The sequence below is a fragment of the Cupressus sempervirens genome, chromosome 4 (assembly GCF_028749045.1).
Source record: "Cupressus sempervirens isolate cs-2001-9-10 chromosome 4, ASM2874904v1, whole genome shotgun sequence".
Classification (NCBI taxonomy): Eukaryota; Viridiplantae; Streptophyta; class Pinopsida; order Cupressales; family Cupressaceae; genus Cupressus; species Cupressus sempervirens.
This window is the reverse complement of record NC_143121.1, coordinates 484759576-484783188: the sequence shown is the minus strand read 5'-3', so window position 1 is coordinate 484783188 and position 23613 is coordinate 484759576. Positions and strand designations below refer to the sequence as shown.

Genomic DNA, 23613 nt, shown 5'->3' with positions numbered 1-23613 from the left:
TGGGTACAGAAGCAAGTACATCCATAGATATAGATATAGATATAGATAAAGATATGTATGTATATTTGCTGCTAAAAACATGCCAATACCAATACATGTATATGGCAAGTTATTATAAATATATGTGCTGCTAAAAAACAAATTAAGTTTTGAATTCAGATACCAACACATATGCTAGTACCTAAACAAAACCATTACAAATTTCAGATTTTGAAACATAACTAATTAAAATTAAAATTTAGTGTTCACTATCCAAAAGATCGAACTAGAGTCTCATAATATATAGTCATTGTTTGACATAGAAATAATACTAGTAATCATTGTTGAGTTCACTAATCATGATTCAAAACCATATGGGACATCATCAATATCAAGATTGTCATCAACATTGACATTAGATGATTAAGCCCCATTGTTATTTGCACTAAAAGTACGATGGCTACTTGACTCCTCTAATCCTCAAGATTGTGCAGAAATAGAAAGATCCAAGTTAGTATGCTCCGGTTCGACATTCCACAACTTTGTTGCCTCTTCCTTGTACTCATCATTTTGTAAGTAAGAAGGCACAAGTTTGAATGCTCAAACTAAATCCTAATCTTTGCTAGATGCCAACAGATTGCGCTTCCCTGAATCAATGGAGTATGTACTCCAATTTCGTTCAGTAGAAGATGAACTAGCAACCTATTAAAGCAAAGGCAAATATCATTGGAGTCTCTAAAATTTAAGTAAATCAAATGACAAATAGTCACTTCAAAATGACAACACATTTAGAGGGTGGATAAAAATTCATAAACTTACTTGTGATAAAATTTTAATCACAAGAAGTTGGAGGTGTAGGTGTGCCAATTTGTGGCCGTTGAGGTACCACCAGGAGTAGGCATCCTTCTTCTAACTGTCACAAAGAGGAACGGAACTATGACCAATAATTGCCGCAAAATTAGCAAATTCACATATAATTGCATCTTTTATTTCATTATCAAGGAAGAGTTTAGTAACAGTTTTCCTACACATTTCACCTACTTCTGCATCAGAAAATGGTGGCACCCTTGTCTGCATAGCAAGAATCTCTTCACTATAATATTAGGGACTCAATGAGAAAGCAATAAGATGGAGTCGGGTGGTCATCTTGTTCCATCTCTCAACATAAATTGATTGCACCCTTTTTGAAGAAGGTTTCTTCTTCATTTTTCTCTTTGCATTTATGATGGATCTCATATTCTCAATCATTGAGTCTATTCCATCAACCTCCCCCAAGCATGGCTTATCCATTTCAGTAAAGTCAATCATGCCTAAGAGGGGCTCTCTAAAACTAAGAAGGTATTCTACATGATCTCAACAAGTGTCATCCAAAATACTTTGCTTGACATTTGTTCCTCTCTCGGTACTAGACCGCTTGCATATGTTCCATGCTTGGTCAATGACCATACCAAAAAGTCTCCCTCAAACACTAACAAGTTGTCATGTCCCCTCTCTCGCGCTAGTTCTCTTGGCACCTGGTTAATCTATCTCCACATCCGGATAGATTAATGGCATTACTAGTTAGGATGCCTGCCAGTCACAAGAGAAGTTTTGTCTTAAGTTCGTCATTTAATGTATTAAAGTACTTTAATAAAGTTACTTTATGTTTTAATAAGGCATTCACTTTATAAAGTGACTTAAGTGACTAGAAGACGAATTTGGTGTTTCATCCATCTCTTATTCCAACACTTTTGTCTCACTTCGAGGTTATAAAGAAGAGACTCCGTCTTGGGAAAGAACACATGAAAAGTTTATGAATTAAATACTCTACTGCATCTAGTTGCTTAAATCTGACTGTGCTCTTCTTAGGGACGAAAACCCTTAAGGAAAATTGAAGCTGGACATAGCCCTAGTCATCTAGTGAAACTTACATTAATATTGGAAGATTATTAGAATCAAATTCAATATATAAGAAAGTAAAGGTATTCGGAGATCTTCCAGAAAATGGCATATACAGGTCAGTTCTAGTATTTCAAGTTGGACGGCTAAGGGAAAGAACATTCTCACGTTGGCAGAAACATAGTCTTCACATGAGTTCCTCTCTCATTCTAGTCAGCTTAATATCATTCTCTAAGGTATCAGACCTTAGGACTGGGTACGTAGCAAAAGTATAGTTGAATCACAGGTGACTCTCCTTAATATGGACATTATACAGGATCATTTTGTCCAAGGGTAGCAAGTTGGGATACAGCTGTTGCGAATTTGCAGTGGAGGAGTTACAAGTGTGTTGGGTTTGGCATTAGTAGTGAATCGGAAATCAATAAGTGGTGTGGGAAGACATCAATTCCTTTGTGCCGAGCATATACATAAGTTTCTTCACGGCAACGTATTCCGAGAGGGAGAGCCGAGGGGGAAGAAGCTGTCGGACTTGGCATCAGTCGGGTGGAAGACAAGGTTAAGAGCCCGTATCTAGACACAGGCATCAAACAAACAACCAAAACCACCTTTAGATTTAATCCTAATACTGGTGTGGGTCACAGGTCTATATGATGATGCCCAATCTGCAAGTTAAATCACAGCATGTCCTTCTTATATGAATTCCACACTTATTAACAGCACATTGCATTATTACTGTTGGCTTATTAGTTGTTGTCATCTAATATTATGTTCTTGTGATTCCGAACAATTATCTAAAATGTCCTGGAAGGCTCATTTTTATAAATTATAATATTTATTGCCTACCATTCTTGGTTAGTTATTTGCTCAGTAGCATGATAGTAGCATTTTGTTTTGGGGTTGCGGTTACTGGACAACTGATTGATAAAAAGTCTGGTCAGTTCATGTGTGTTATCTCTTATTAAACCAGCAAGCACATTATAGTGGTATCAGAGCCACAAGACCTGCCATCTTGTGGGAAAACAGAATATTTGCAGACTGAATTTTATCCAAAAAAATGTCAATCAGGAATGAGCAAAAGACTTTTTAAATTCAGCCATCTACAGTCGGAACAAGCAGATTCTTCAGAACATATTAACATTGAAGATAGTTAATCAGTGGATGAGGAATTGATTTTTGGAACAGGTGAACAAACTAAACAAACTAAACAGGTTGATCATTTTGGACAGGCAAAACAAGTAAACAGCATTCAAATGGCACATAATGAAACTGAATAGGACAGGGAAGTAAGCAAAACATTGTGGGCTATTAGTGATAGGCAAAATAACATAGCTGATGTGTTTCAACAACTTGCAATTAATATACAGCAATTAGCTCCTATTAATAGGAAAGCCCGAGCCATCACAGTGGAGGTAATAGTGTAGTTGGATCACCCCGTGTTGTTAGGGCTACCATACGTAACATTGACAAGCCTTTAATGCCAATGTTTAATGTAGAAGAAAAGGCAACACCACCAACAACACCAAATTTACTACCGGATAATGTTATGACAATGTATGATGAATGGGATTTGTTTCTCGATCCTATTAAACAGAATATGTCCTTTGTCCAATATCTAAATCAGAAAAGGGAGTCAAATAGGCAGCAGTAGGATGCGAGGCCTAGAGCACCAAACAGAGGCCTAAAGCATGCTATAAACAAATTCTATCTCCCTACTTTTGATGGCAGCAGTAAGACATCTACGAGAGCTTGGACTCACAAGCTAGACCAAAATGTAGTGTATCTTTCTCCACATTCCTATTCCTCACTTGGGATCTCGACTACGCGAAACTCTTAACACGTCCACCTGCGTCAGTCCACACCTTGGTCACCTCCCTTGTGCCAATACTTCCTTCTCCCCAATGTCTTTGATTTCCTCTCCCCTATCCTTGGCTCCTCTGATATGAATTATTTCTCAATGCCCAATACAATGTTCTTGAACAATTCAGCTACCTCACTCTTGAGGTTTCCTTTTGTGTTGTCTTTGTCTCGAACAGGGTGGAGTCAAACTCTGAGTCATTCTTGTCTGCTTGAATGAACGGATTAGTTGCCTAGTTGGCAAGATCCTCTCCTACCTCTTTGGGGAGATGTAGGTTCTTCGCAATCTCCACTCAATCATCCCATGTGTTTGGCCTACCTTTCCAGTGGGCTCCCACTTCAGTTCATGTTTCAAGTTTTAATTTGTGGTGGACTTTGACACTCCTTGATGATTCTCTATAGCCATTGTCACCTTTCACTCTGCTACTTTATTCGGAGAGATCTTCTTACTAATGCTTCTCCTTCTCTCTCTTCTTTCTATCTCTTAGTATGTCTTCTTATTTGTTTGGCAGGAGGGGCATTAATTGATGAAATTACCAGAGGTATGGCATTCACCCGTACCATGCCTTTCCTCCTCCCTCTAGTTCTTTTCCCCATACAGGTGTTGTAGTTGTTGTTGACATTGCTCCCTTTTTTTCCCTATCATTGTTCTTGCACCTTAATCAGGTTATGGGCCAACAATCAAGGAGTGCTCCCAATCAGATCATAGGCAGTCGATAGCACCATGAATTTGTCTCATGCCGTGCCTTCAGAGACCACTCTCTCTCAAGGCTCCCTCTACATGTATCAGTCCACCAAAACTTCCCATGCCTGGAGCAACTCCTCTATCAATTGATCCTCCCAACTTTCTTCCATACTATCCTTGACATCAATGTCAATCACCGGTGCTCCTTGCTCGAAGGTGCAGCCCATTATTACCTCATCCTGACTGTTGGCCTTACTACAAATCTCCAAGTTTGATCAAACAATAGCACCAAAATGTTTAGTCCCTTTGGGGTATGTGTTTCATAATTAGAGTAAACAAGAATATGGCAAGTTACAGACAACATAGCAGTTCAGATAAAATATATAACACAAAAGTTGGCAAACAGATATATCGTTTCATTACAAGTGTAAAGTTTGTACCATCAACAACGTATAACTTATTTTGCACCAAATACAAATAGTGCCCACCAATTAATTAAGGCTACCAGCCATCAGAAACTAACAAACTTTCAAACCAAATGTTTTCTTACACTGCCAAGTACTACTTGACTGGCAAAAGTATTATTTAATTACTTGTGGCAAATTCACGATTTACATTGGAAGTGAAAAGTACATATAATTGTTCTAATTCTACGATTTGCATTTGCAAAGTGTGTATGAGAAGCATTTTGGAGTGAGCTCCTAATAGATATTACTAGGAAAATGGTTTTCTATGAGACTCGGCCTGGTGGCATGGAAGATGTGCATGTTTAACAACCTCAAGCACATGCAAATGTACATCTTGTTTCTCCTAATGTTTCCCATGTGATTAACCTATTATTTATGCGGGTAAAGAAGCAACTGTTGATGAAGATCAAGAAATAGCTGATAAAAAATATAATCCAGTTTCTTTGGAAGGCTCTTGGTGACCTCTAAACTTTTTGACACTTACAGTTTGATCTTGCTATCATAAACTTGATCAGATATCTGGGTTCGTTAGTTGACAGATATATGTAGATCTACTTTTGACACAATAGCTAAAATATCATTTTATAAGTGCCTATGACTGTAATTTTCATATCAATATTAGCATGATTTTTTGTGTATATTACAGGTAACTTTGGGCCTATAATAAATTTTGCCACCAAGACAAGTTGGAATCATAAAAAGAGCAATTCGGAAAATATGCATTGTCCATGCTCAATGTAAATGAAGTCCTCCTTCCAGAAGTAGCAGTAGCTTAGTTTTAGAATCATAGCAACCAATAGAAGATTAGCAATATCTCCTATATTGCTCTTACAACCATAGCAACCAATAGTTCTGGAGACAAATGACAAGATTATTATGCGTCCCTTCTACTTCAGTTGATGTTGGAGCCGCGCCCTCCCCATCTCTCTGGGGTCTTTCAGAGCCGGTTCCCACCGTCTTCGTTGCCTGATAGAGCACCATTTGACCAAGGGTGACCAAATTTGCCACCTTTGCACTTTGTTTTATGCAAAGACTGAGATCCATTTCATCTTCTAATGTCCCATTTAATATGAGATCAGAGGCAAGTTCCACTATTTATTCAGAGACTACAAATCCCTTCCGGGAGACTTCACAGCTCTGTGATCTCACTTTACAGTGTATGTTCCCTCACAGTCAGGGCTCAGATCAGCTTATCACCACCTTTTTCCCGCCCATGTCCCCCTCTAGAGGCATGAAGCAGTTGCTTGCTACATCTGTCTCCAGGCATAATGGATTCACCAAACAGCGGCACCCTATCTCCAGTGTTACCCAGAGACAGACCCAGACCCCTCGTCGCCCTAGGCCTTATCCTTCGATGTTAGACTTCTTTTCACCAAGAAAAGATATTTAGTCCTCCTCTCGTCTGTTGTTCTTCTCTTTTTTGCTTTCTTTTATGCTCTCTTTCTCTAACACCCTTTTGGTGCTCCCACCGGTTTGTTTTTCCTGTTTTATCTTATATAGACTTCTTTCTTCAAAGGAAAAGAATTTAACACAGCACACATTCAACATGCTACTAATTCTCAAATCCTTTTTAGGTATAACTATATCAGTAGAGATGTACCACAAGAGCAACCTGCAGTCTGAATGATGGAATTTGAAATATTTCAACTATGCATAACAATGTTTGCATTCAAACGTACAAAGGAATATTCTAACCATAAAAGCCATGCCGACCTTACTAAAATTTCATGAAGAAGAGTCTGACTAAAGATCAGAGAAATACTGCATTCATACAACTTGTAATGATCCACAAACCAGTAAAAAAAAACTGTTTCTCCTCTGATTACCTGAATTTCCACTCTTTTTTATTTGAACCTGATACCAAACAGAAGGCATGCCATTGCATTGTTTTAGATACTCAAATGCTCTGCAATATGACACATTAATAATCAAATATGACTGCAAACGAATTATAAATATGTCATGCAGACGTATACCATTATAAACATTTTTGTGTGAAACAATAAAGTGTTTTCAATTAACTTCCTGAATAGCAGATTTTCATCACATAAATGATAAATCATGGCATTTAGACAATAAATATACTTATCAATTTGCATCAACCCTTGTCCAGTTGATAATTTTTCTTCTGGTTTGTTACCAATAGCAGCTGCTGTATTCTCTAGGGCTTTACGTACAGTGTATGGACTAACAGTAAAACACTCTGCCTATGCAAAAGAAAGAGATAAATAAGCATTTTGAAAGTAAAATCACTTACAAGATCCTTGATACATTAAACAGATAATGTCAATTTTACTCGAGAAAAAACAAAAATCTGAGCACCTTCATGGCACTGAGCAAAAGAGCAACACCACCACAAGCACATGGAGATGCCATAGAAGTGCCATTCATTAGCATACGCCGCTGCAACGTCCATGTAGGGACAGGAGCAACAGCACCCCCGGGAGCACTTAAACAGACTCCCAAGTCACCATCTACAGTGGGTCCACGGCTAGACCTGTAGATTCTCCATAGCATATAAGAATGCTTGTCAGTTCCAAAGCTCAAAACAATTTACTTTGAGAAGAATTTCTGCCTCACCAAAAATTGTATCCACACAAACAATTTAGCATTTTGTTCTGTATCACTACAAAATGAAAATTCCAATTGGTAATAAATGGGGGGGCTAAAAGGTCATAGTTAGTCAAATTCATGGACAGGATGGTAGTAGTCATCAGCCATAGTACGAACTAAAATATGCACATTGTAAGGTGTAATTTCTTGCATTATAACTGAAAAAGACTCGAGACTCAAAACACATGCTCTGCTAAACTTAATCGCAATGATCCAGCAAGGCTCAGGTTTATGAACCAACCACATCAACCTGCCCTTACACGCAAAAAAAAAATTCCTCGGAACCTGGGAATTGCTCCTGAATCTCACAAAATTGTCAGCATCCACAAATACATTCCACTGCAAACCCTGTAGTCTAAACTTAATCAGCATGGCCAGAAAGTAGGTCTCCTTTGGTGAACAAGACGAAAGTTTAAAAGTCATGAAAAGGATATCATGCTTGGTCCCAAATCATGAATTCCAAATCTATATATTCAAAATCCAAGGGCCAGTCTGTATGTCGGAAATGCTTAGAAAGGAAGCTTACATAAACCTTCTTCCATGATTGATTTCCCAATGGCCAATTGGTTAAGCAGTCTGCAAGAAATCCCCTATATAAGGAAAGTTATGGATAGCACAACTATATGATACCATTTAAAGAATGCCAAAGAATAAATACTAGACTAGCCTGCTTCAAATAGTGACATTCAATATTAAGATACAGAAAGCAGGTAACTGAATGAGATTTGTTCAGATAAAATTGCAACAGAGCTCCCAAGCAAATACCAAGTTTAAAATATGATTTTATTGACATATCTAATATTTTTAAATCACCTGTAGGATGAAACATCTACGATGAAGTTTCCTATTTAGAAATGTAATGTTTTTGAACAACTAAATAAAATCAAGGTTGCACCTAGACAGAAGCACTTGGAAACTCCAAAGACTGATACCAGTACTGATACAGCTATTTTTCAAGGGTACTTGGCAATGCCAATTTGCTTTTATATATTTTAGTAATTTATATATATTCTGACAATAGGTATACATTAGTAAAACTAAATATGAATATAAACAAACAGTACAAGGAAATTGAAGGCAATGATTCTAAACAACAAGCTGAATCTTTCAACACTACAAATCCTTCTGCTATTCTATGTGCTTATATATATGAGAATGTTAATATAGATTATATATATGAGACTGTTGATATAGATTATGTATATGAGAATATGAATGTAGACTTAGTCACAAGAATGAAGACAAAAAATGTATATCACAGGAAAATTTCCCCCTCAAGGATCTAATAGAATTCACCCCCAAGTGTATGCCACAAACTCTACATAAGGGAATAAAAAGACAGCGACAAGAATACAGAAACTATTAGTATCTTTTGAGCTTTGCATCAAGCTGTGAATAGCTAAATCATAAATACTCATGGTCCTGTTAGCTCACGTTGACTCCTGCCATGTGTTGCCTCTTGTTTTCCCTCCTGCAGTGTGTTTATTTTCCAGCTTCCCAGTGCATTTAACTTTTAGGGAATTTTGCTTTATTTGTGTGAGAGTTATCGCCTTTTGCGAGGGAGATGGCAGGCGTCTTCAGGAGATCATAGTTGAAAGTCTCCTGCAATTGGAGATGTCTGCAATACTAGAGATATGTCTTGGTCTCTGAGATGCATCCCCAGGGGTCTCATACGGATGTCCATGCAAATATTCATAAAAAATTCTTTCTCTAAATATTAAGGACTGTGAAAGCATGAAATCTCTAATGATGCTTAATATTCATAACTTCCATCCTGAATAATGTTAATTGATCTTGGTAACTTTTAAAACAATTCCTAAAAGACAAATCAGCAAATGTAAACTTGGATGCAACTGAAATCCCATTATCTTACCATGTATACTCAAGCCCTTCAGCAGGTGGTTCGACCACACAGTGAGCAGCAGCAGCCATGGCAGGTGAAACATAAGCTCCTATTCCTATAATGCTTGAACTTGTTCCACCTGGAGCTGTAACAGTGCTCAACGAAGGTCCACTGTTACCAGCACTACTTACAAATATCACCCCGTATTTGTTTACAACCTGTGGATAACAGTTCCCAGTTGCATGGCTGTTAATAATTGCAAATTAGATTTGAAATTTGGAGTACCCAATGTAGATAATCATTTAAAAGCACATGAAGCAGGACAGTCAAACAAGCACATACTTCATTTGCAAGCTCGATGAAGCGGCCATAGTCAGGCAGCATGGTACCCTCACCATAACTCATGTTAATAAGGTCACATTTGTTCTGACAGTAAAGAACACAATAATAGCCCATGAGAAATCATCTAGTAGAACATAAACACTGTTATCGCCTTTGAGATAATAATTAATAATTATGCTTAAACCATTAATAACAATATGTAAATAGGAAAGATGCTATAACATAAATGATGAGGTGGCTAAGAAAGATTTAAAATATAGTTTTACAAGATTTAATGGTGTATTCACATTCTCGGATTGTGTAGCCTTTAACATCTCAAATGTTAGCAGTACATATGTACAAACAATTTCTTAGACCTTTGAATTTGGAATATGCAAATTTTGTCATATTGCTCAAGAATGAAAAGATTAAACTTGAGGAACAATTGCATTTTTTTTTCTTTTTAAGTAATCATTCATTTTAAGGGAACAGAAACCTTTAAGCTAAGTCACAGAATTTGCTGAATTGTATTGAAAAAAGTCAGAATATGACAAATTTAATATGATGTGAAATAAATCATGTAAAGATATGACATAAAATGCATATACTTTATTTATGTACTTTATCAAAAACCCTAAAGGGCTGCTGCAGATGGAGAACAGGGGCGTTTGGGCAGGATGCACTAGGGTTATATGCCTGGGCCGCGTCATCTTCCTTTTCTGATGGTGTTCATTGGGATATATGAGGTCATGTTTTTTGTTAAAAATATTAACCAGATAACCTACAGGTCTAATAGTACAGACCGTACTTCCTCTTCTTATTACAATATATCTCTAAACTGGCATTATATTAAATATAACTCTTCCTATAGGAGCCAGCGACTTCTCATGAAGCAACAGTCAGAAGAAATCCTACAAAGGTTTAAAGAATTCAAAACATTAACTGAAAACTTTTCAGGGCATAAAATTAAAACCCTCAGAACTGATAACGAAGGAGAATATACCTCAAATTTGTTTAAAAGGTTTTGTAAAGAATCAGGGATTAAGAGGGAGTACATTGTTCATTATAATTCAGAGCAAAACGAGGTGGCAGAAAGAAAGAATAGGACAATTATAGAAGCTGCTAGAGCTATGAATTTTGACCAAAATTTAGAATATTATCTTTAGGCAAAAGCCTCTTGTAGTGCTGTATATATTCAAAACAGAAGTCCTCACTCCTATCTTAAAGATAAAACCCCTGAAGAAGTATTTCCTAAAGTAAAACCCAATATAAGTCATCTTAGAATTTTTGGGTGTCCTGTATATATCCATGTTCCAAAAGAAAAGAAAGCCAAGTTAGAACCCTCTGGGAGGAAAGGTATTTTTGTAAGGTATAGTGAAACATCTAAAGCATATAGGATTTTCATACCTGGACAGAAAAATATTGAACTTAGCAGCGATGTAATCTTTAAAGAAGATCTTGCATTCAACAGAGCCATAAGTTCTGATGATCCTTCTCCTTTATCTAATTTTGAAAGAAATAGTGAATCTGGGTCCCAGAGGGAGAACTTAGAAGAAATCGAAAATGAAATTCAAAATATGAAACTTGAAGAAAATTCAAAGAAAAGACCACTTTGGGCCATTAAAACAGTTGAAGCAGCTCAAGACTTTGTTGCACCTTACGGAACAATCAGAGAAAGCAAAAGACCTAAAAGATTCTCTGGTTATGCAGCAAACATGAGTGATTTATCCAAAACAGAGCCAACCAATCCTTCTGATGCTATTAAACATACAGCTTGGAAAGAAGCTATGACAGAAGAATACCAATCTATTATGAAAAATGATGTTTGGGAAATTTAATGTTTCTTCCAAATGGATACTTAAAATAAAGCATGCTGCTGACGGTAGTATGGAGAAGTATAAAGCCAAATTTGTAGCCAGAGGATTTTCTCAGAAAGAAGGTATTGATTATGAAAAAACCTTTGCACCTATTGCCAGATATACCTCCATAAGAGCAGTCTTAGCAATTGTCGCATCAAAGTGATGGAAGGTACATCAAATGGATGTGAAAACAACATTTCTAAATGAAAAAAATTCAAAAGAAGTATATATGGAGCAACCTGAAGGATTTGAAACTCATGATCCTAACGCTTGTGTTTGCGGGCTCAAGAAAGCTCTCTATGGGCTTAAACAAGCTCCCAGGGCCTGGTATGAAAGAATTGATACGTATCTCACCAGCTTAGGATTCTTCAAGAATGAAGCGGATCCAAATTTATATTATAAAAGAGATAAAGATGATATGGTAATTCTAATACTATATGTCAATGATTTACTAATAATAGGTGATGATCATCTCATAAATTAGTGCAAGAAAGATCTAACTAGAGAATTCGAAATGAAAGATTTGGGAATCCTTCATTACTTCCTAGGACTGGAAGTATGACAGAATTCTAATAGTATCATACTTAATCAAGGAAAGTATAAATCAAACATTTTGAAGAGATTTGGAATGTGGAATTATCAACCGATGTCTTCTCCAATGGAGACTAATATACATAAACTTAAGGAAGCAACAGCAAAATCACCTTCCATAGATTATATTCTCTGCAGATAGATGATTGGGTCCCTTATGTACTTAGTAAATACAAGACCGGATATTTGCTATGCAGTTAATGCCTTAAGTCAGTTTATGTGTGAACCAAAGGAGATTCACCTAGTTGTGGTTAAACACATTATGAGATACTTACAAGGCACTCTTAATTTTGGACTCAAATATGAGAAAGTTGCTTTAGACTTACATGGATTCACTAATTCAGATTGGGATGGAAGTGTTAAAGACAAGAAAAGTACTTAATCATTTTTTTATTGACTGTCTTGCTTGCTCATTCTTTTGGATATAGAAACAGATACCCTATTAGCTCTTAATCAATTAGAGCTCGCTTGTTACCAAAACAGGCCTGCCAAAAATAGACTTTTTAAAAATAGTAAGTTGTCCCAAAGTCAAAATAAGCTCAATCTGAGAGGCAGTGAAATTTACTAAAAATAGACTTTCTAAAAATAGTAAGTTGTTCCAAAGTCAGAATAAGGTCAATATAGGAGGTAGTAAAATTTACTATAAATAGACTTACTATAAATAGACAAGCTAAAAAAGTATGTCAAGACATTCAACTCTCAAACAAGCAAATAGTTTCCATTATGGGAGCCACACGGACTACACTTTCCAGACTTGGCCAATTTTACCAATTCTCATTTGAAAGAGGGAACCTTAGAAGACCGAGCCCGAGACTACCAAGAACTAAAGCCAAAAAGACAAGACCAAGAGACAAAAGGGGGTCCCCATTTGCAATGGGGCAATGGTGTGAAAACCCCACAACAAGTGGTCCCCTATAGCTTCTTTCAATTCTCCTACCTTTATGGACCTCACTTTAACTCTTGATTATTCCTCTTTTATGGTGTGCTTTATTGATAGAGATGTTCCTTCCATTCATAATATCATTGTTTGGCATAAACCTCTACATAATGACGTTAATTATTCTCATCCTCATGAAAAAGATAACATTATGCTTGATACCTTTTCGTTTCAAAATGACAAGCTTGATGTTTCTTTTTCTCTTAACACATACCCTCCTAGGGATATTTTAAAGCAAGAAGAGGACATTATAAATGCTTTTTTCGATGTGACCTTGCCTTCATTTAATGAACCAAGTAGAGATGAATCATTCATGGAAATCCACAATCCCTATTTTAAGGATTCCTTGGTAAAAGAACCTATTCTCACTCTCAGAGGTCACCCTTCATCAAATAAACCTCTTATCACCCTTAAAGGTTCTCCTTCCATAACTCTTAAAGGGGAATCTAGCAATTCTTTGAATTATCATGCAGTGTCTGACACCTATCACACAAGGAATGATACTCAACCTACAACTTCTCTCCCACCTTCTCAACCCTTTCTTCCTCCTTCACCTTGTCTTTCTCAAAATCTTTGAATAAAGGATGATTTGCTACCCAATTACGTAACATCCCCAAAAGGATTTCTCTTTGAGAACTTCTTTAAACATCTCTTAAATATCATTAAGCCTTGATAAAATCTTTAGCCACTCTTCCAACTCCACTTCCTACTCAAGATAATATCAATGCCCTTTTACAGAAAATGAATGCTACACCTGTCCCGCCAAAAATTGTCTTTACTCAAGATGATCTGCCTCCTAAAGAGATTTAAGAACGTTATTGTTGAGTAACATGAATCGTTTTTTGCAAATGTACTATCATGGCCATTGTAATTGATGATTTCCAAATGCTGATTTCGATCTCATATAAATATGAGAAGAGGAGACATGTCTTTACGATGTACTCATCATTTAAATATTATTATATTAACATGAATAATAGTAATAACAATATATATATATATGTGTGTGTGTATATATATATATATATATATATATGTATATATATATATATATGTATATATATGTATATATATATATATATACATATATATACATATATATATATATATATACATATATATACATATATACATATATATACATACATATATATATATATATATATATATATATATATTATTAACATGAATAAGAATATATATGAAATGATGATTACCAATAACAATAATGTATATCAGATCAAATCAATCCGACTAAAGCTACAACTCTAACACTCCCTCTTAGTTATGGAGAATTGATATAGAACACATTATGCTCTCAAGTGTATGAAGAGATATCATCTCACCTTTTATAACACAAAATTGAAATAAATTCCATAACTTTAAAATAAGCTTAAACACCACCTTAAGTGTGGTCTATAATAGTAGCTATGTCATGGTGTCTGACAAGATCCGGCCAACAAACCATAACAAGTTGGCTATCATGGTGTTTGGCAAAAAACTGGCCCAAATGAGTTGGTTATCATAGTGTCCGGCAAAATCTGGCCCAAAGAACCATGATAACAGGTCTACCATTTATAAGATCGCCACCTTACAATGGTTACATTTTGTCTATTTGTTATCATGACTTCCAACACTTTGGGACAACAATTTAATGAAGTCTATCATGATAACAGGTCTACCATTTATAAGATCGTCATCTTACAATGATTATCTTTTGTTTATAAATGTCAATGAAAGATCGTCACCTTTCATTACATATCATATGTCAAATAGTAACCACCATGAACCCAGTCAGAAGGTGGTACAAAGGCCTTTACCTTAATTTTCTCTCACAGAGAAGAATGCATTACAAGGAGGTTTACTTAGAACTTCTCCTCATAGAGAAGATATCATTCACATTGGATTGCACCTCAAAAAATTCTCCCTCTGAACAATGATCCTGGGAAGTCAGGTCTAGTAGTTACTCCCTTAGAGGCTCGCTTCCCCAAGGATTCTTGTCAAACTTATTCTGAATCTGATATCTAATTTTTTGGTGATAAGTCACCACTTCCTCATGATATACATAGGAGTGGGCTCATCAAAATCATGCAATTACACACATGTATTTCTAGACTCCCTCTTAAGTATCAATCTTCTAAGCTCCTGTGTTGCCTTAGAAGAAGTGTCATACTCCCTCTTAATGTAGTAGACTCTCATAATCTCAATCATCAAAGATGTTTGCTTCAAGCGCCTCACTTTATCCATCTTGATCATTAGGGTTTTTGGAGCTACTATCATTAGATTCAGTCAGCACAATATTTGGTAGCATATGTACAATCATCATTTGGAAGTCATCACTTCCACATGATGTACACAGGGGGTAGGACCATTATAATCACATGGTCACTATGTATGAATCACAGTGCTCTTGACAGCGGCAATTTATTGACCACTTGACCACTAGAGAAATCCATCTCAACATTGTTTACTTCCTCTTAATTTGATATCAATCCTCCTTTTCCTACAAGAACATTCTTGGAGGAAAAGATCAAGGCAAATAGCTCTTATAGTATATACAAATAAGAGAGAGACTACTTTGATTAGTTAAATAAAATATTCAAGGATGAATACTAAATTGTACATCAATATTCTTTTATTAAATCTTTCATGCCATTAGACATTAATATTGTAATTGACAAACAATTATTTATTACTTTTAATCCCTTATATTAGGTTGGCTTATAATGATCCTACAAAGGATATGAGGTTTACTAGAAGTCGAAACTTTATTTAATTAATTTTATCCGAACCAAGTTGTAAATATCATCACTAAATTCTATTAGAAATTCTAGATAACATCCATTTTCCACATATATCAGCTCACATAGGGATGGTAGACTTACAATTGCTCGAGCTAGGACACGACCTATATGGAGCTCTCCTCCCCCAATGCAAACTCTCTATTCACTACATAATTGATGCAATGGTTCTTATAAACTTATCCGTCATTTACTAGTAAATTATTACATTAGATTCCTTAAAAGAGAACAATTTATAATCACATTAAAGAATAATAATTTATCAATACGAATATACACATTCTTATAATGATATTTCATTACAATATTATAAACTATTATATTATTAGGAATTAGTTTATTATAACACCTCTCAATAATAATCTAATTAATCCTTCATCTCTTTATAAAATGAATAACCTAATTATGAAATGGAATAACAAACATACATAATCTAAATACACTTTCTCATACCTTATAACTTTTGCCAGTGATGTGACCCTTCACAATATATAATTGAGTGTTGAATATTCCTCATACCTTTTTTGCATATACTTGATCCTGGATCCCATCGCATTTGTATTTACACGTTGTTTTCATTGTAAGGATAGGGTTTTTTGGTCTTTTCCCATCAATAATAAAAATTTCAATGAATGTAAGTGAGAAATTTATCAATACAGGTGCCTCCCGATCTAAGATCATTATTAATATGTTATCTGTAATAACCTGGGGCTTTTTGGAATCTCACATAATTTACAGATACAAAATTTTGTGCACGTTTCTATTGGGTGGATATTTTGCAACCAACAATTTTGGGTAAAAATCCAATTGCAAAATAGGATGACCAGCCACAGCGTGTGAAACAGAGTCTCTCCTACCTTAAAGGGAAGGCTCCCCCTTCTCACCATTCCTTGGATTAATTCAAGGTAAGCAAGAAGTCAAGAAATTTTATAAAATGGGTGTTACCAATATCCTTTCTTCTTATCTTTCAAAAAAGAATCCACTTACTCGTGGAGTGAGTAATGGGTAGGGTTAATCTCTAACTACACTTCTATCAAGAGCTGGAAATAGTGATGCCAATAAACCTTCACTAACTCAAAGGCTAGCTGAAAATGCACCGGTTTGGCTCTAAGTCCAATAGTACTTCTATATGAAAAAGCTTTACAAATAGGGCAGAAAGACTCCTAAAAGTAAGAATAACTTAACTATTTTGCGAATTAAGAAGAAAATATAAGCTATAGACAAAGCTTCTAATTATATACTTCCACAATTGCTGCTAGTCAAAGCTCTCATTCCACTTGCTTCTTAACTCTTTTCTATTCAATTCAAGAGATGCAATTACCAAGAACACAAGATAACAAGAATCAAAGATAACTTAGATGAATTATAGACAAAGCTTATAACTCATGCAAGCAACAATCTCACTTAATCAAAGTTAAGTCTCAAATGCTCCTTTGCATTCACTTTCTCTCAAAATAGTGCTTAAACAAACAAAGTTCTGCTGGCACAATTTCTCCAAAGCTCTCTTGCATAAAGATAATGATGATTTTACAATGAGGGGGCACTCCTTTATATAGGCACAGGAGTTGAGAAAAAAGTGGAGGAAAAAGTGGGAGCAACTCAACCAACTTTGACCTAATTTAACTGCAGGAGAAAATAAAGAGTTGCATGCACCTACACATGAAACTCACATTACATCAGTACGAAGCCAATGAATGATTGCAAGTAAGCTTTGTAAGTTGGAAACTAAGAGGCGCGATTAGTAAGAGGACAGTTATGAATGGGCATGCGACATGTCTATTGATCAAAACCTATCATATTTTAATGGATACAAGAAGGCATTCATGGGGAGAATAGAAGCACGGAACAATTTCCTTCTTTCTTTGTTTTTGGAGCAAAAGCCTTGTTTGGCATTCAGACGCACATATTCAGAGATTATTTCTTTATTTTCTCCTAGTTGAACCACCCACCAAAATTCCTATTTTGATTCCACCAACGTTTCTACCATGAATGGGCCAAAGGAAACATATCACAAGCATTTCTAAAATTGTGTTAAACCAGTGTACGATAGCTCCATACTTCTAGGTGTATTCCCTAATTATTTGCATATACCAATTAACCTACCAAATATAACAGTGTCGAGTGCTTAATCATATGCTTTACCCTGTCTGATATATCACACCCTTATATATATAACATATCACAAGCATTTCTAAAATTGTGTTAAACCAGTGTACAATAGCTCCATACTTCTAGGTGTATTCCCTAATTATTTGCATATACCAATTAACCTACCAAATATAACAGTGTCGAGTGCTTAATCATATGCTTTTCCCTGTCTGATACATCACACCCTTCATAGATATATATAGAATTCGTTGCACAATTCTACCATCATATTTGAGAAACTGAATTATATAACTGCACCTTACAATGATAATTTAACATCGATTGATTGTATTGAATATTATCAATAGCATATATAACTGTATGTCTCCACTTACCCTATTGACATAGTGGAGTTAGATATTAAAAATATTTTGAAGGAGTATTGTTCGCAATATTAGTCAAAATTATAAGGAAAACGTTTCTTGGAATTGAGTAACAAGGAAATTACTCTTATTTCAAGAAGTATCAACCAAGGGATATTAAAAATTAACGTGTTCATCTCACCTTTCCAAACTAATCAAGAAGGGGACATCACAGTGGTATCAGAGCATAATCCTACCATCCTATGAGTGAAGGCTTATGCAAACTTACAAGAGGACAAATTAAACTATAATGGATGACATAAAAAATGAGGTGAGATTTTATATGGAGAAAAACAACCAAACAAACCAAACTTTATTGAATCAAATGGAAAAATCAAATCAAAAATCCTATAAATAATTTGACACAACCCAACTAAACAAGAGATACTAGCTCCACTCACTCTGAAAATAATAATACGTTTTCTACAACAGGAATACTACAACCATCATTCTTACGCAGAGCAGAGCTACCCAAAGAACAAGAAGAAATAGAGCAACCAATGACTAGGACTAAAGATATTGCAAAGGCATTTACAGCTATAGAACCTAACATTAGAGAAGTGGTATCTTTCAGAGCATTTTGTGAAGATAAATGAAGGGAGACATCTAGAAGGCTTGTAAACGAAGAACTCAAACATAAAATCAACAAAATAAAAATTCCAAACTATGATTAGTCGGAAAAGATTACACCACACTAATGGTCAAAAAAGATTACTCTAAACCCCATCACAACAGAAGATGCCCTCCAATTTGCGATCGTTCGTCTAGAGGTAATCAAACATGATTGGTGGACCCATAGACGTATCTAATTGCGACAGAACGATGTAAAATCTTACAAAGAATTCTCCCAAAAGCTCATGAACAGATTTGACGATAAGGACATCAAATGGTATTTCCAAGAACTAACTCAACTTAGACAAATTGGAAAAACAAAAGAATTTGCTCGCCAATTCCAAGAGTTATCAATCATGGTCTCACACCTTTCGAAAAAAGAGATTTACTCATATGTTTATGGAAGGATTTAAAGACTCAACTCGACACATGCGATAAAATCACATGAACCTCAAAACATGGAAGAAGTCATTAGAAAAGTAAAAATAGTAGAATCAAATACTTCAAAAGAGAGATCTAAGATTTTTCAACAAAGACGGAGTATAGAAATGAAGACTCAAGAAAAGATCATAGAGAGAAAGAATGTTATTTCTGCAAAGGCAAATGGAGCAAAGGACACCAATGCCCAAGCAAGGAAGCCCAAAAATAAAAAATGAACAATTGAAGAAAGGCATATCATTCAGACGTAAAGGCCCTTTGTAACCGAGACATAAGTGTGACAAGAAGAGTCTACTCCATAAAATAGAAGCAACGCCTGAAATAACAAAGGAAAAAACTTCAAAGACAAGTGCAAATTGTGATTGAGAGAGTTTCAACAATATCTAAGTAAAATATGGGAGTAGGAAAACATTAAAGTTTCAAACAAGTTCAACCTTAGTCATACCCTGATCAGGAGACTTAAATGTTCCACAATACATATATGTAAATATTTTTATGACTATTAATAGAAATTCGATATTTAATTTAAATCAATGGAAAGAGTGGCAATTAAGGGAGAATGGAAGGGGCACCCTATTGCTAGCACCTTCTTGAGGCTCTAGTTAAGGGAGAATTGCTAGGGCAACCTATTTTAGTAGCAAGTTAGAGAGCCCCGCTACAAGGACACCCTACTGCTCCGTGATTAAGGGAGAACCACTAGGACGCCCTATTGCATAAGAGACCTGGGCTACAACTAAGGGAGAATTGTGAAGGGCACACCATTAGAGTGATAGTTGAGGGAGAACTGCTGAGGAAACCCTATTGCAGAATTAGTTGAGGGAGATCTACCAAGAGCACCCTACTTTTGTTGTAGTTAAGGAAGAACCATTAGTAAGGCACCCTACTACACGATGGTTAAAGAAGAACTACAAGGGCCTACTACAGAGCAAATATTATATCTTTAGAGGCCTTAAGAAAAGATATAGTCTCTCCTACGGATTCAATACAGATGGATAATCTTAAAGAGATATACATAGAGGCCTAGGAAGTGATAAGTTTCTCCTAGGAATTCTCAGATAGCTCATTAAGACTCATCACCAGACAAGGCAATGCATGGGACAAGGACTAAGCAAGTGATGCAACATGTCAAGATAAGTTTCTTTTTTCATTTATTCTTAGTATTTTAACAAAATATTATGATCTTTTGATTTGATATGATTATATATATATATATATGAAAATTCTAACTCCAATTTGGAATTATCATTTCAAAATTGTTTGAAAATCAGAGACACCTTCACGTTGAATGTTTGCATTACTTAGAGTACAAGCAATTTTAGGAAGGGCGGACTAAAATGTCCCCATTCCTATAGTAGAATTTAATAATAATTATTATAATAATAATTGATTATTAAATATAATATGGTGTTATTATAAAAATATAATATATATCTGATAATAATAAAAATAAGAATTTGATATAATATCTAATGTAGTAAACATTATTATCATAACATTTATACATAATGTTACATGTTGACATTTATCAACAAGACACTTGAAATAAGATATAAATATATAAGAATATACATATATTAAATATAATAATGTGCTATAAGTCAAATTATATAGAATGTTAAATAGTGGCATCCAAAACTTCATAAACAAACATTAATATTTAGGTGTAAAGTCAATATTTAGCAAACATTAGCTAAACTGATATTTAAATCGAACTAAATATTGACTATTAACTAATAATGATAGGCGTGCATATTAACTAACCATGATGGCTAAGTATAATGAGAAGGATGTATTCAGTAATCACTCCCAAGATACAATGATGTTTAGTATAAATGTGCAAAACTAAAACATTAGACTATTCACGACAAATGATAAAAGAAGAGGCTTGTAGAAATTTCCATTCGTATAAAGACATTGATTAAAATGATTTTTCCATGCAAAGGTGGATTTTAACGTGGTTTTCCAAAATAACCAATGTCAAACAACGGGCCCCCTCTGTCATCATGCCAGTATAAATATCTATGACTATGATAAGATGGGAAATTTGATTTGTACGGAGCCGATAAGTGATTGCAAGTAAGCTTTGTTAGTTCGAACCTAAGAGGCCTGATTAGTAACATGACGGTTATGAATAGGAACGCGAAATGTCTATTGATCACAACCTATCACATTTTAAAGGATAGAAGAAGGCATGAATGGGGACAATCGAAGCATCGAACAATTTCCTTCTTTCTTTGTTTTTGGAGCAAAAGCCTTGTTTGGCATTTAGGTGCACATAATAAGAGATGATTATCAGGGATTATTTCTTTATTTCTTTATTTTATCCTAGTTGAACCACCCACCAAAACTCCTATTTTGATTCCGTTGTTTCAACCATGAACAGGCCAAAGGAAACATATCACAAACATTTGTAGATTTGTGTAAAACTAGTGTACAATAGCTCCATCCTTCTGGGTGTATTCCCCAATTATTTGCATATACCAAATATCAAACCTAATATAATAGTGTTGAGTGCTTTATCATATGCTTTGACCCATCTGATACGTCACACCCTTATACATACATACATACATACATACATACATACATTCATACATACATACATACATACATACATATATATATAAAATTTGTAGCACAATTCTAACATTATATTTGAGAAACTGAATTATATAACTGCACCTTACAGTGATTCATTAACATCAATTGATTGAATTGAGTATTATCAATAGCATATATATATCTGTATATTTCCACTTACCCTATTGACATTGTGAAGTTAGATATTACAAACATTTCAAAGTACTATTCACAATATTAGATAATATTATTAAGAAATAGTTTCTTAGAATTGAGTTACAAGGAAATTACTCTTATTTCAAAAGATATCAACCAAGGGATATTATAAAATTAAAGGGTTCATCTCACCTTTCCAAACTAATCAAGAAACAAACATCAGAGGGGTATCAAAGCATAATCTTGTCATCCTATGAGTGAAGGCTTATACAAACTTACTAGAGGACAAAGAAAACTACAATGGACGACTTAGCAAATGAGGTGAGATCCGATATGGAGCAAAACAACCAAACAAATTAAACTATATTGGATCAAATAGAAAAATTAGATCAAAGACTCTATCAACAATTTGAGACAACCCAACCAGGCAAGAGATACTAGCTCCAATCACTCAAAAATAATAATATGCTTTTTGCAACAAGAATACCACAACCATCATTCTTATGCAGAGCAAAGCCACCAAGAGAAGAAGAAGGAATAGACCAACCAATGACTTGTACTAAAGATATTGCAAGGGCATATGCATTTTGTGAAGATAAACGAAGGGAGACATCTAGAAGACTTGTAAACGAAGAACTCAAACATAAAATCAACAAAATAAAATTCTAAAATTTGATGGGTCGAAAAAGATTACACCACACCAATGACTAAAAAAATTAAACACATTTTTTACTCTAAACCCCATGACGGAACAAGATTCCCTCCGATTCACTATAGTTCATCTAGAGGTGGCTGCACATGATCGGTGGACCTACGGACGTATCTGATTGGGACATAGAGGTTAAATCCTATGAAGAATTCTCCCAAAAGCTCATGAACAAATTAGAGGATAAGGACATCGAATCATATTTCCAAGAACTAACTCAACTTAGACAAACTGTAACAGCGAAAGAATTCGCTCGCAAATTCCAAGAGTTATTAGTCATGGTACCAAACCTTTCACAAAAGAGACATACTCGTATGTTTATAGAAGGATGGAAAGCCTCAACCAGACACATGCAGTAAAACTGCATGAACCTCAAATCTTGGAAGAAGCTGTTAGAAAAGCAAAAAAGGTAGAATCAAATCCTTCAAAAGAAAGATATAAGGTTTTTTCAACAAAGACAAAGTATAGAAATGAAGACTCAAGAAAAGGCCATAGAGAAAAAGAATGTTATTTCTGCAAAGGGAAATAGAGCAAAGAACACCAACGCCCGAGCAAGGAAGCCCAAAAACATAAAGAGGACACATTAGAAAAAGGCACATGTTTCAGATGTAAAGGCCCTTGGGAACGGGGGACATAAGTGTGACAAGAAGAGTCAACTTCGTATTATAGAAGCAACACCTAAAATAAACAAGGAAGAAACTTCAAACACTAGTGCAGATTGGGACCAATAGAGTCTCAACAACAGCTAAGTAAAATATGGGAATAGGAAAACATTGGAGCTTC

The 23613-nt window shown here is 35.2% G+C and overlaps 1 protein-coding gene across 1 annotated transcript in view; it reads right to left on the bottom strand.

The window, feature by feature from the left end:
- TPP2 (tripeptidyl peptidase ii) overlaps positions 1–23613 on the bottom strand; it is a 313725-nt gene that overhangs the window by 213290 nt on the left and 76822 nt on the right. The window contains exons 10-14 of the mRNA XM_089825602.1: positions 9662–9745; positions 9350–9537; positions 7186–7360; positions 6949–7070; positions 6690–6769 (exon numbers count right to left, since the gene is read on the bottom strand). Coding sequence (XP_089681728.1) covers positions 6690–6769; positions 6949–7070; positions 7186–7360; positions 9350–9537; positions 9662–9745 — 649 coding nt within the window. The remainder of the gene's footprint in view (positions 1–6689; positions 6770–6948; positions 7071–7185; positions 7361–9349; positions 9538–9661; positions 9746–23613) is intronic.